Below are 14,943 nucleotides of genomic sequence, written 5' to 3'. Positions count from 1 at the left end.
CAAGGGGATCAGTCCCTCGGTGGTGATGCACAAGATACATTTAGAGGAGAATGCCAAGCCATCGAGGGAGCCACAGAGAAGGTTAAACCCAACTATGCAAGAGGTTGTGAGGGCTGAAGTGATTAAGTTGTTGGATGCAGGGATCATTTATCCAATCTCGGATAGCAAGTGGGTAAGCCCAATTCATGTTGTGCCAAAGCGGGCTGGATTGACGGTAGTAAAGAACAAGGATGATGAGTTGGTCCCAACTCGTATTCAGTCCGGATGGAGAGTTTGCATAGACTACCGCAAGCGAAATGCCGCCACAAGGAAAGATCATTTTCCACTCCCATTCATTGATCAGATGGTGGAACGTTTGGCTGGGCATGCATACTATTGCTTCTTGGATGGTTATTCAGGATATAACCAGGTCCCTGTGGACCCCGAAGATCAGGAGAAGACGACATTTACCTGTCCTTTTGGGACTTTCGCCTACCGTCGCATGCCCTTTGGGTTATGCAACGCACCCGCTACTTTTCAGCGGTGCATGATTAGTATTTTTTCTGACATGGTAGAGCGTTTCTTAGAGATTTTCATGGACGATTTCTCTGTCTTTGGTTCATCCTTTGATGAGTGTTTCCACCGCCTGACTTTGGTATTAGTACAGTGCAAGGAGAAGCACCTGGTGCTCAATTGGGAGAAGTGCCATTTTATGGTCAAGCAAGGTATTGTATTGGGGCACGTCATATCTCAGAAGGGGATTGAGGTTGATAAAGCGAAGGTGGATTTGATTTCCAACCTTCCACCCCCACGTACAGTGAAGGAGGTTCGCTCTTTTCTGGGCCATGCAGGATTCTACAGGCGGTTTATCCAAGACTTTAGCAAGATTGCCAGGCCTTTGTGCAAGTTGTTGGTGAAGGATGCCCCATTTGTATTTGATGAGGATTGCCAGAAAGCATTTGGGGACCTTAACAGCATTCTGACGTCCACACCCATTATTCAGCCACCCAATTGGGGTGTACCTTTTGAGATCATGTGTGACGCATCGGATTATGCCGTTGGAGCTGTTTTGGGGCAGCGTATTGATAGACTCCCCCATGTCATTTACTATGCGAGCAGGACTCTGAACGATGCACAACTCAACTACTCCACCACGGAGAAGGAGTTGTTGGCAGTCGTTTTTGCGCTAGACAAGTTCAGATCCTATTTGCTAGGATCTAAAGTCATCATCTTTTCGGATCACGCAGCATTGAAGTATCTTTTTTCCAAAAAAGATGCTAAATCTCGTCTGATCCTATGGATTTTGCTACTTCAGGAGTTTGACATAGAAATTCGGGACAAGAAGGGTTCCGAAAATGTGGTGGCGGATCATTTGTCTAGATTGACTGTGGATTACACTGAGGACGCCAGCCCCATTTCGAAGACTTTCCCTGATGAGCAATTGATGCACATTGCTCATGAGCCCGTACCATGGTTTGCTGACATAGTGAACTATCTTGTCACCGGCCAACTGCCTCAGCAGTGGGGGCGACAAGATAGGTCCAAATTTTTGTCCGTGGTGAAACATTTTTTCTGGGACGATCCTTACCTGTTCAAGTATTGTCCCGATCAGATCATTAGGAGGTGTATACCTGAGCATGACCAATCCAATGTCATCTCCTTTTGTCATGATCATGCTTGTGGAGGTCATTTCAGTGCTAAGAAGACCGCTGCCAAGATTTTGCAGTGTGGATTCTATTGGCCTACCCTTTTCAGAGACGCCCACGCTTATTGTATATCTTGTGAGCGTTGTCAGAAGCTAGGGAGTATCTCTAGAAGGAATATGATGCCCCTCAGTCCCATTCTGATTGTTGAGATTTTTGACGTATGGGGCATCGATTTCATGGGACCTTTCCCGAACTCCTTTGGCTATCTGTACATCTTGGTTGCTGTGGACTATGTGTCCAAATGGGTGGAGGCGGTTGCATGCAAGACCAATGACCACAGAGTTGTGGTCCAGTTTTTGAGAGACACTATCTTTGCTCGTTTTGGTACGCCTCGAGCAATTATAAGTGATGGAGGTAAGCATTTTTGCAATCGGATTTTTGAGCAGTTGATGAAGAAGTATTTCATCACACATAAGGTTGCCACCCCGTATCACCCACAGACGAGTGGACAGGTTGAAGTTTCCAATCGCGAGATCAAGCATATTTTGGAAAAGACGGTAAACCCCAATCGAAAAGATTGGTCTATGCGATTGAGTGACGCACTGTGGGCATATAGGACAGCTTTCAAGACCCCGATTGGGATGTCACCCTATCGGCTTGTGTACGGGAAGGCATGTCATCTTCCCGTGGAGTTGGAGCATAGAGCATATTGGGCTATCAAGCAGCTGAACTTCAATCTTTTGAAGGCTGGCTCACAAAGGAAGCTCCAACTCAATGAATTAGAGGAGCTGAGGAATGATGCTTATGAATCTGCACGGTTGTACAAGGCACAGATGAAGAAGGCTCATGACCAGAGCATTTTGAGACGATCTTTTGAGCCTGGTGAGAAAGTCCTTCTTTACAATTCACGGCTGCATCTTTTTCCAGGCAAGTTGAAATCTCGGTGGACAGGCCCATTTATCATTCGGACAGTTTTTCCTCATGGGGCCATCGAGATTGAGGATCCTCAGAATGGTAACACCTTCAAGGTAAATGGACAGAGATTAAAACCATTCTTAGAGTTGAGGAGTAAGGAGATTGAGACGACATTGTTGGAGGATCCGAGTTATTCAGAGTGATTGTCGTCTTTTGTGGAGAGTCTGGCTGAAGACTTAAAACTTAGCGCTTGTGGGAGGCAACCCTCATTCTTTCCCTTACCATTTTATCTTGTTTGTTTGTTTCTGTTGTGTTTTTCAGGGCAAGTGTCTGCCATTCAAGTTTGGGGGAGCATTCTCCTATGTTACACCCGACTTGCGCCGCGCACCTGGTATTGTATCTCTGGACCCATTGGGGACAATGTGTCATTTTAGTTTGGGGGTGGGGTAGACATTTCTCTGTCTTTTTCCTTAATTATTCGTGTTGTTTTGTTATATATATATATAATAAAAAAAAATATAAAAAAAAAAATCTGCTATGTTATTGATTAAGCAAGGATAACACCTATTCTGTGGTTTGCATGTCATTGGTCTGTTTAGCATTTTGAACACAGCATGTCAGTAGGAATCTGAGTCTTTTGACTCATTGTTGGATTAGAGAGATTTCACATGTTCGAGTTTATCACCACGAGCACACTAGCACAGAATCGGTGAGGTATAAGATTTGACTTGATTAGGGTATATTTTGAGATAGGTAGGATGAAGTGTGATGAAACCATGGCTTGAAAAAAAAAAAAAAAAAAAAAAAAAAAAAAAAAATCAAATCAAATCAGTTTGAGCTTCTCATTGAGTAACCGGACCTCATGCCTCACAAATCATTGAGTGTTCGCGTAAAAAGATGAGAAACCTAACTTGGTTGGTTGTATGGCTAGTTTGGCTTCGTAGCCTAGTTGACTTGAGTAATTAAGCACTTAGGGATGTTTCTACATCTAGTGCCCTAAAACCATTTGGTTTGGGAGTCTCTGGCCCAACACTCGTTACATGGGTCAATTAGAAAGCTTAAGGAAGCTAAGCATTGCACAGCCTATACTAAAAAAAAAAAAAAAAAAAAAAAAAAAAAATTAAGCCTTGGTTGTTTCATCTGAGCAAATTCCTATCACATCTAAAGTACACCCAAGTTTGAGAATAAATTGAAGCCTCCGGATTTTATGTTAGTCTCACATTGCACTTATTGGAACATGTGTTGTCTCAAATTTCCATCTTTGAGTTGAATGATTTGTGCTTATCTTGATGATGTGATTGTGGTGTTCATTATGATAAACCTACTCATGATGTTAAAAACCATGTGTTTGTGTGGAAGTCCTTGTTTATGAAATAACATAGTGCATAAATGTTTGTGGGTATCATTCCTGTTAAACCCTCACGAGACTTCACTCGTCCTCTAGGGATACCTAGGGGTTTAAAAGGCTTGTTGCATGCGCTAAATGCAATCGTATATCCCACGAAAGATGGATTTATCTTTTGTTTTCTGTTTTTCTATTCTTGTTTTTAGTTTTGTATTGCTAAGGGACTAGCAATATGTAAGTTTGGGGGTGTGATAAGTGCTAAAATATTTATATTTTCAGCCCTTAACTTGCATGTTTTAATCCTTTGGTTTTGGTTAATTAGGACATTTTACTGCCTTTTTGTATTTTCTTTGTTTTATAGGCTTTTGGAAGAAAAGAAAGCATTTCTGGAAAAATTCCAAGCTTAAAGGGGCAAATTGGGAAGACCTAGAGGATATGGTTAAGCTTAACCAATCATGGTTAAAGTTTAATCAAATAAAGGAAAGGATTAATTCGGAATTTCTCAATTTGAAGTCAAATCGGATTGGATGCAAAATTGGATTCTGAATACGTCTCGGCATTTTGACCATAACTTTCATCTCAGATATCCGATTGAGGTGATTCAAGCGGCATTGGAAAGCTAACTCAAACTACTACAATTCATTATGAAATAGCATTTTCCCAATTCGGAGCGCCGCAAGGCCAAAATCATGCCGCAAGATAGGACCGCAATTCTGGGCGAATCCTATTCCGATTTGGGCTTAGGTTTTCTTTATCCTAATTGGGCTTGGACTTAAATCTCCGAAATTCCTAGGATTACTAGGGCTTCTAGGGCTCTCCTAAGCCATATAAATAGACCTCTAAGCCTCACAATTGAAGGAGGCCGTTTTAAGCTGAATTACGACGTATTGCCGTGGGGAAGCTTTTGCTTTGTTTTCCATTGTAAGTTTTATTCTTTCGATGATGACAATTCAATTGGTGATTATTTTTGTTATCATGAGAGGCTAAATCTTTCAACTAAGGTTGAAGATGAAGCTTCGTCATTGACAAACTCATGTATTCTCGTATCTTGTTTATACAATTTTGACTTCGACTAAGGATGTTGTAGATTTTCATTCAATTGCTTGATTTATATCTTTTAATTGAATGTGATGAACTATTATGTGTTGGAGTTGGATATTTGATGTGTTTCATCCTTCGGATACATCAAATCATTCGATTGAAATCGGATATCCGTTGTGATTCGTTAACCAAACGGATACATAGGATGATTTAATTTCGAATCGGATATTTGTTGTGATTTGTAAAAATGGGTGGATTCATTGAATGATTTAAACTTGATATTTGTAAAACATCGAATATAGTTTTTCGATTGTAGGAACAAATACGAGAATATAGAGTTAAGATTTGGCGAAGTGAATTCTAAAACCTTAGTGTTCTTTACCATTTTATTTCATTATTTTCTTTAGTTTATGTTTTATTTTGCACGACAAAAATCACAAAATTCGGAACTAGGTTAAAATAGAGTTGGTTTAAATAGAAATTGGTTTACACAACACAAATCCCTGTGGATCGACCTCGCACTTGCACACACGCTATATTGCACACGACTCGTGCACTTGCGAGTACAATTAAATTTGTACATCAGTTTACACCACCTCCTTATAGAAGTTATCCTCTTGCAGATAAACCCAAGCAAGCTTCGGCAAAAGTATTATTCCGATCCTCACCTACCCACCTCATTTCCCACTGCACAAGGAAAAAGGGCGGTGTCATGTCACTCTTTTCCCTCCTTTATTTCCAATACTAGAAGAAGGGCTCTCTCTTCTATATACGATAAACACCCCATGTAATGAGTTAATATTATGATATTTTTGGAAAAATTCACGTTTACAAATTATGCATGAAAATGAATTTGTTGGATGAGTAAGCAATGGTAGGGATGAGTATAAGTACAATATTGAAAGGTATACATAAATAAATCATGTTGTTTAAGGGACCTTTGTTCTCGGAAAATCATGTTGATGTGTTATACATAAATAAATAGATATATTTGTGGTCATACGTCTCTTAAACATGGCTTATCCATGTACTTAACCCATTCATGGTAGGGTTTGCATGTTTCTTGGGATCACTAATACAATCCTGCAACCTACGAGCAAAGCACATAATAAGTCATCTCCTAATTGTTAGGATGGCTTTGACACTATTCGGATGGTTTCAACGAGTTTTTCTCCCATAAAGCTCCCATTTTTCACTCTCACTCAGCCCTTGGTGCTCTAAAATCATCAAAGTGCCATCTTTACAATTCCTAACACTGTTTACACCTCAAAGATTACAACTTTATCACCAAGTCTTAATGTTCTAGCTTTCCTCTTCCTTTCACATATTCCCTTTTTTTAAACAACCTAAAGGTGTCTTGTTAGGAAAATCTTGTATAATTTACGTTTTTAAGAGATATCGCAAAATATAAGGCGTTTGGAATTGAATTGTAATTTAAAAAAATACTTAATCTAAAGTAGGAAGAAAAAAAAATGTGATTTCTATAAGCAGGTTAGATGGTGTTTATTTGAAAATGCACAAATTTAAACAAAAATCACGATTTAGTATAACAAATATTTAATAAAAAATATACTTTTTAACATATTTTACCAAACGTCTTTGCAATTTTAAAAAGTAGCAATTTCAAAAACGCAATTTTTAAAATCGCATTTATTGAAATTGTAATCCTAAACGGACCCTTAAAACGTTATTATAGCACTAACAACAAACACCCTATAACCCATATCCTTCCTTATATATAGGAAAATCTCAAACGAAACCACAAAAAGTCACTGCTTCCCTAAACATTAGGAATGCTATAGTGCTATCCAATGTATAGGGAGCTAAATGAGATTCCATATATATTATTTTAATATAAATATTTCTCTTTCCTCTCTGCCTTTTCATATTTTTGCCTTTTATTAATGATTGTGTTGGAATTTTGTAAAAAATGGGAGGGTAGGTATGAAACTTGTATGTTGTAAAAAAAAAATATTTTAATGGTATAGAAAAAGGTAATGGAATCTATTGTGAAGTATATTTGAATAGAGAAGCAAAAAGTAATTTTGGTCACTAAACTTAGGAAAAATTAAAGGGAAGTTGCTGTTAGTGCTCTTATAAGAACAATTCACAAATTATAAGACTAGGGTTAGCTTCTCTTACCCCAAAGCTTGAAGCTCTTAGCTCTTTAGTCTCCAACCCCTAAACATCAAAGAAAATGAATGCATTCAAACTAAAAACAAAATGTAAAGACCTTACCTTTGAAGCTTTCTCGCATTCCTTGTGCGCCACGAGCCTTCTCTCCAGGGACAGAACTAAGAATTCTTATCAAGGGGTCAAAACATAAAGCCAATAACTTTTTAACCTAGAGTCTTGCAGTAATACAAAAGCTTCTCTTCTTTAATTGTGAGTTATTTTTTTCTCAGCTTTTTGGTGTTTCTCTGTTGTCTGAATTTTCTTTTCTCAATTTTCTTCTTTTTTTAATTTTTTTTATATCGTTTGTTATAAACTAAAAATTATTATATTTATTAAATAATAATTAGATATATTGTAGTGATCAATTAACTGATCAAGAACCTTTTTTTTTTTTTTTTATTTGAAGTTCTTTTATTTTGGTTGTTTTTGTGCCGTAACTTACTTGATTCCCATATGATAATGTATTTCACATTTTAGAATCATCAATTGGCTTAAGATCCCATTGGATTTCCGTAGAAAACTTATTTAAATTGGAAAAACTTTGAGAGTAAAATGTAAAAGCTTGTGCTTTTCAAGAACTATCTCAATATGATATGTCATGTAATATTCATTCACACTTCACTATCAATAGAATTCATCAAGGTTATTAAGTTCTTCAAGTCAAAAACAAAGACTTTTTTTTTTAAAAAAAAAAAAAAATCATGCAATTATCATACTTCAATATGCAAATAACAACGTATAGAATTTTCATACATAGATACATTGCGAAAAGGGTTAAGATTGGGTCTTGTTATGAGTTTCTAAATGAAATTTAGATATTTAATTATAATAGCCGGCCATAAAAGGGTTGAGTCCGTAAGGGCCAAAATTAAAATTTTAGCCCCAATATAATATATATTTGTCACTATTTATATAACATTTGTGAAGTTTCTCCTATAAGTTTTGACTTAAAAAATAAAATAAAAAATATTGAGAAGTGGGGGTTGGCCATGGCCCCTAGCTATGGGCTATCCCTGTATTCGTCACTGCTTCTCTCACCCTTTCTCCTTCACACACTCTCTCCCCCCCGCAACCGTCATTTTTGGTAGCTTATCTCACACATTTAAAACTTGGTTCGATTAACCTAACTTTGTTCAGACCGGACAGAGTTTTCTTTCAAACTGGAACGTTGAAGGAATTTCCTTTAACCCAATTTATAAAATGATGTGTCTTTTTTTTTTTTTTTCTTTTTTATAACATGTGAGATGCACATAAATTTTTAATATTATTTATTCCAACTTTATTTCTTCTGACTCCTATAAATAACTACCTTCTAATTGACCATATAATTCTCCATAATAAAATTAAAAGCCTAAATTAAAACCCTTTTTATCATTTATTTCGGTAAATCCTATAATCCGTTCAAAATCCTTAATAATTAAAAATAAAGCCCTATAAATAAAATTTATGAGTCAAAAATCATCACAATAATTCCTAAAATACTTTCTTAGAGTCCTCCAAAATTATTATTTCATCTATAAAATATAAAAAATCTGCCTTATTACCTTTATTTTAAAGAATAAAATTTGGGGTGTTATTCAATTAGTACCTTGTCAGTTATGTCCAATTGTATCCATTAAGTTCTTCACATTCAGAATTGATCTTCAATCGATTCGAAATAAAAATATTATGATTGATCAGGATCCAAATTTTAAAAGAAAAAAAAATTAAAATTCACTATTTGCAATCACAAATGGGATAATTTTTTTTTTTTCCTATTTCTGAATCGGTATGACAAATAAATTAAAGTTTATTATACAACCAAGAAAAACAGTGAGAAAAGTACAGTAGATCCGACATCAAAGTACCAAACACTTCCCTGACAACACTTTCTTTCATACATCCCAACACAAACCCACCATCCTTTGCCTTACAACATCAATACATAAAAACAAAAAAAAATTAAAAAAAAAAAAAAGAATCTAAAAGAATCTGAGAGTTATAAAATACTAAAAGAATCACCACCACACCCTTTCCCTAATCTGTTAATAAAGCAATACAATCTCAATTTTTTTTTTCTTTTGTTTAAAAACACAGAGGCACATGTTCTTCCCTGCAAACCCAATCATGCAACCTTTGAGTGGTCCCGTTCTTAAAAGTAAAAACATAACACGTGATTGCTCAGGTTAGCCACAGAGGGCACCAAAGGCTCCCCCACCCACCCAGAATGTGCCTTATTCCCAACAAACCCTTAATTCCACGGCCAGTGCCAGCATTTTGGATGGGTCACATGTAACATATTTAGCACCCTAGAAAATGTTTGATCCTTCTCCTCCTCCTCTTCATGAAAAATGATAAAAATCAAGCCGATTTTTTTTTTTCTTTCTTTTTTTTTTTCTTTTTCTTTTTTCTTCCCAGAAGAGGATCAAACATTGAGAAGCTGCTCTTTGTCATTACAAGCGTTGGCATGATCAGAGTGTGGCTGCGATGATATTGGTGCAACATTTTCCATTTTCTTGAGGTTCTGTTGGTGATACACTTGCCTCAGTCTCTCTATTTCCCTCTTCAGTGCTTCTTGATGAGCTGCATTTGTTTACAAAATAAAATAAAATAAAATAAAAGGCGGTTAATTAAGCTCATTTCGATCGAGGTGGGTCTGACAAAGCAAACGTGAACACACATATGCATGCGTAACTTTATCTTGTTAAAACTATTTAACTTTGACCCTCCAATCACTCCTAACTCCGTCTTAAAGTTGTATGAAATCTGCACGTGAAACCTCCAAGAAAACAGTAATGGTGATTTGATTATATATATATATATTGCCATGGGTACAGAGGTGACTGAGAATTTGTGGCATGATGCATGTAGAAAAAGTCTAGAAAACTGAAATTAGCGGATAGCTTTTGTTATATTCTTACACTGATCTCTAAAATAACCCATCAAAATGAGAATAAATTTGGGTTATTAATTAATTCACTCCAGGCATGTATTAGAAAGATATGTTGCAGGTTTGGTGGATAAGGACTCCTTTCATGATGTGTACTCTATAGCATTATAAGATATTCTTTGACACTTGTCCTACTGAGTCAGTTGAAAAACAAATTCATGAACTTATTTTACAAAGAAATTGACTAATGGGCAGATACTAGCCAAAACTGCATGTCATACAGAATATATTCTTTGGGGGGAGGGGGGGGGGGAGAAATAGTGTCAATTACTGTCGGATCCACCTTAATAATTGAACTCAATACGTAGAATACTCAATTGAAATGAGAAATTATGGAGACAAAACTTTTGATACTATGTGAAATTACCCGTTATTTTAAAAGTCTTAAAAAAATTAAAACAAGTTGGACTAATAAGAAATTGATCTTGCTTCAATTATGAACAAGTTATTTGAACATACCATCTTTGAAAATCTTATCTTGAGCAAGGGCGGCGATTCTTTGCTTAAGAGCACTATTGTCGACATTTAGAAGCAAGCGTTGATGGTCTAAAAACGCAACCCGTGGTGACAACACAGAAACCTCAGCCTTCAATTGCCAACAAGAGAGGAAAGGAACATGTCAGGAGTACATTTTAAACCATGCAATAACAAAATAATTGCAAACTCTTAATAGAAACTTAATTAATTCATAGAAAAAAAACCACATATATACTTGTAATGAGGTCACACTACGTTCAAGCTCTGATATGTATTGTAGCTTCCTCACCCTTGATCGTTGTGCAGATTGTCTGTTTGCCAAGATTCTAATGCAAGCCCACAGAAATGTGTGAGAAACCATTAATTTAATTGTCAACCCAAATTTTTTATTTCTTTGCTCGATAATTGAAAGCTCAAATGGTTTGTATAATATAATGACCAAATATAAGACGTGGGTTTTATTTCCTAATGCGTTATTATTTTGTTGCTAATTAAAAAGTAAATTAATATTTGTGATGATTTCTTGATTACCTCTTGACCCTCTTAGGATCAGTTATTCTGTCGTTGGACATGTTTGCCACTGCGTTTTGAAGAGTTTGTGTGTCCGACTGGCATTGGCTTTCCACCTCCTCAGATTCATTCTTTAGCTGCTGCTTCGGTTGGTAGTGGTGGTGGTGATGATCGTGTGGTGGTGTGGTCTCTTTCTCATCATCATTAATGCTGTTATGATCGGACGGCGTGGAGGGGTTCGAGGACGACACGGTGGGGGCCACGGCAGTGGACATTTCATCCGTGAACATGGACAAGAATTGCTCATCGTCAAACCTGTCAAACTCGTTGCTAGCAGTCCCGGACCCCGGCGGCGCACCTGAGCCACGGCATTCGTCTACCAATATTGGCGCCTCCAGGAAGGTTATTGAGTCGCTGACGGTTCTCCGGTGAGACCCCCGCCTCGCCGACGAGAAGTCCAGGAACTCGTCCACCCAAGAAGGGTTCGGAGACGAGGTGGCGGTGGAGGCTGCGACGGTGGTTTTTGTAATAAGATTTGGTGTAGTGCTCCCAATTGAGGATATTTTTTGGTGTGAAAAGTCATGCCAATTTGGTGTCATGTTTGGGATTTTGGGTGGCAATTGTGCCATGACACACAACCCCAACAAACCCACCAAACCAGATTAAATGACAACCTCCTACAGAAACTCACTCAAACATACAATGTCGGAATGCAAGAGAAACACCAAAACAAAACCCCCAAAAGCACTAGAAAATGTTATAGGAAGGAAGAAAAGGCACAAGCAGAAGAAGAAGGAGGAGGAGGAGGAGGAGAAGAGCCACTACATTCCATTATAGCTCTCCTTTTTCTCTTCACTTTGAAAATGAGAATAATAAATCTTGTGCAATCTGTGAATCTATGTGTTTGTGCAGTGGGGTCACATGGGGGAAGATTGGACAGCTATGTACAGCTGGGAGGAGGTTGGGACTCAACGGTATAACTGGAAAGTCGCCAGTAGTTTAATAACTAGCGGAATCAGCCACCACGTGCCCTTGTGACCGCCTCTTTAGTGGGGAAACCTTATAATAGTCGCATTACAATATATATATATCAAAAAAAAAAAAAAAACATTACCACATATCCGTGACTACGTAATCAAACTTTGCATTGCCAATCCACAACCGTCCGATGGGACTAATCAATTAGAATCAACTCCATCAAGCACCGATCACATAAGGGTCATCATCGTCTAATTGGTGTTAATTAAGATCTTTGCTATTTTCAGCCTAATTTTTGTAATTTATCCACAAAACCGTGTTAATTATGGGATGGCTATTAAAGATTTGGCCGAAAATTAACGTTGGGATAAAGACAAAAAAAAAAAAAAAAAAAAAATTATGCAACCTGTCTTAATTACTTGAGCGTTAAATTATGCTGGTCTCGACAGCCTTGTGAAAGACATAAGTACGAAAGAATTAATTAGAGGATGTGGTCACTACAAAAAAAAGCTCATTTCTTCACGTGTCAAACAGTAACATTTTTTTGGCACGTCAGTAAATGCTGACGTGTTAAAAGTAGCACGTCAATAAATTATTTACTGACGTGTTAAAACGTACACGTCAATATTTACTGACGTGTTGAAAACAACACGTCAGTATTTACTGACGTGTCACTTTGGCACGTCAGTAAATTTGAACCAAATTTAAATGTGACATCATTTTAAAATTAATAAATAATTGGCTGATTATTTACTGACGTGTCAAATACTGACACGTCAATATTTATTGACGTGTCAATTTGACACGTCAAGAATTGTTGACGTGTCAAAATGACACGTCAACAATTCTTGACGTGTCATTTTGACACGTCAACAATTCTTGACGTGTCAAATTGACACGTCAAGATTTATTGACGTGTCATTTTGACACGTCAACAATTCTTGACGTGTCAAATTGACACGTCAACAATTCTTGACGTGTCAAATTGACACGTCAACAATTATTGACGTGTCAAATTGACATGTCAAGAATTGTTGACGTGTCATTTTGACACGTCAACAATTCTTGACGTGTCATTTTGACACGTCAACAATTCTTGACGTGTCAAATTGACACGTCAAGAATTACACTATGTAAATATAAATAAATACATATATATATATATATATATATATATGATCCCAACATTATTAGGGTAATTTAATATTGTACAGTATGATCGAATTCCAATTAACATTCAATAAAATTAATTTTTAGAAAACAAGAACCGACCAGTACTTTAATATATATTTTTCTGATGCGTCGCATGTACGGTAACCCATTCCATTTGAACATTCAAAACTTAAAAAAAATTCCAACGGTTAGCCATATTTTACTCGAGATATCATATATATAGCAAAACCATGCAAAATGATATTTATATAACATGAATTTAACGTGCATGCATGGTTCAAATTATAGTAAAGGATATATATATATATATGTACGTATAACATGCATTTTTCTCGATCTCGTTCATTTAATTGTGAGACACCAAATTTGGTATTTCATTAATTAAAATAATTAAAGTAACAATATTGGTGATCGATGATATTAACGTTTTGACAAACACACACACACAGACATATATATATATATATATATATATATATATATATATATCATGTACGCTATATATCAATTAGGTTTTAGCCATGCACATTAAAATGAAAATTGTTGTTTGTAAGATTAATTGCACTATATATATATATATTCATGTACATCAAATAAAACCAAATACATGAGAACTCAAATGGAAATACAAAAGAGGAAAACATAAATTATATTAGTATTAATATAATTAATATACTATATTATAAACATATAAACATGTATATATATATATATATATATGCTATTCAAACTAACGTGTATAAATATATTATAACATATATATATATATATAATTAATTAATATAGATAATATATATATATATATATATAAATATTTCCTGACGTGCCTATGTGGCGCGTCAGGAAAGTGCGTTGGGAAGGCCAGCGCCTGCTGGCCGTCCCATCGCACGCACCTGCAGTAGTGATATTTTTTTTTTTTTTTTTTTTTTTTTTTTTTTTTTTTTGATTTTCCCTCCCCTGGTGCTACCACATTTGCACGCACATACCCCCACCCAGCTCGTCTCTCTTCTCTCCCGCCAGCCTTGCTTTTGTTCGATCTTCTGCATATCTCCTCTCTCACTCTTCCTCATTTTCTTCTACTTTCTCTTCATTTGCTCCGGCCGTGATCAGCTACAAAAAACAGACCGGAGCGCCGTACGTACCGCTCTCTAGCTAGCTCACTCCCCGTCGCCGGCCACCGCCTCCACAGCGTCGTTGCCGTCTCCGGCGATTCTCCGGCCGAATCTGCTCCTCCATCTCGATCACCTGCAGGTATATATATATATATATATATATATTTTGTTTTATTTTATATATGCTATTGTTTTTTATTATTGCAGATTAATATATATATATATATGCATATATTGTGTTGTATAAAATTGTTGTTTTATGTTGTTTTATATTGTGTTGTTTTATTATTGCAGAGTATAAAATTGTTGTTAATTTTATGTTGTTTTATATTGTGTTGTTTTATTATTGCAGAATATATATATATATTTGTGTTGTTCTACATATATTGTTTTATTTGATATAGTTTTTAGGTAATATATATATATATATATATATATATATATATATATATATTGCAGAATATATAAAATATATACATTATGTTGTATATTGCAGAATTGTATGTTTCATTTTGTCATATATTCGCATGATGTTTCAATAATGTATGAGATTGAGTATTTGTGAGCTTGTAATTGATGTTACATTTTTGTTTTTTTAGGAATATCTATTAATTAATTACTTATTGTACGTTGAAAATATAGATGCATGCAAAATGATGTTTC

General features: G+C 36.1%; 1 protein-coding gene across 1 annotated transcript; it reads right to left on the bottom strand.

The window, feature by feature from the left end:
* Nucleotides 1-8,963: 8,963 nt before the first annotated feature.
* Nucleotides 8,964-11,860, bottom strand: LOC132182496 (basic leucine zipper 61-like). Its single transcript, XM_059595759.2, has 4 exons — nucleotides 11,039-11,860; nucleotides 10,743-10,833; nucleotides 10,490-10,616; nucleotides 8,964-9,663 (listed from the first exon to the last, which is right to left on the bottom strand). The coding sequence occupies exons 1-4, from the start codon at nucleotides 11,644-11,646 to the stop codon at nucleotides 9,506-9,508; spliced, it is 984 nt and encodes a 327-aa protein (XP_059451742.2). The 5' UTR covers nucleotides 11,647-11,860; the 3' UTR covers nucleotides 8,964-9,505.
* Nucleotides 11,861-14,943: the final 3,083 nt, after the last annotated feature.

This window comes from Corylus avellana, chromosome 5 (genome assembly GCF_965113065.1).
Source record: "Corylus avellana chromosome 5, dhCorAvel1.hap1.2, whole genome shotgun sequence".
In the NCBI taxonomy this organism is placed as follows: domain Eukaryota; kingdom Viridiplantae; phylum Streptophyta; class Magnoliopsida; order Fagales; family Betulaceae; genus Corylus; species Corylus avellana.
This window is presented reverse-complemented; position numbering and strand designations above follow the sequence as displayed.

Excerpts from the sequence above, each read along its gene's own strand:
- LOC132182496 (XM_059595759.2), bottom strand. The coding sequence starts at position 11,646 with ATGGCACAATTGCCACCCAAAATCCCAAACATGACACCAAATTGGCAT. Across the intron at positions 10,617-10,742 it reads GTAGTGTGACCTCATTACAA|GCTGAGGTTTCTGTGTTGTC; the intron begins GTATATATGTGG and ends TGGCAATTGAAG. Across the intron at positions 9,664-10,489 it reads AGATAAGATTTTCAAAGATG|CTCATCAAGAAGCACTGAAG; the intron begins GTATGTTCAAAT and ends AAACAAATGCAG.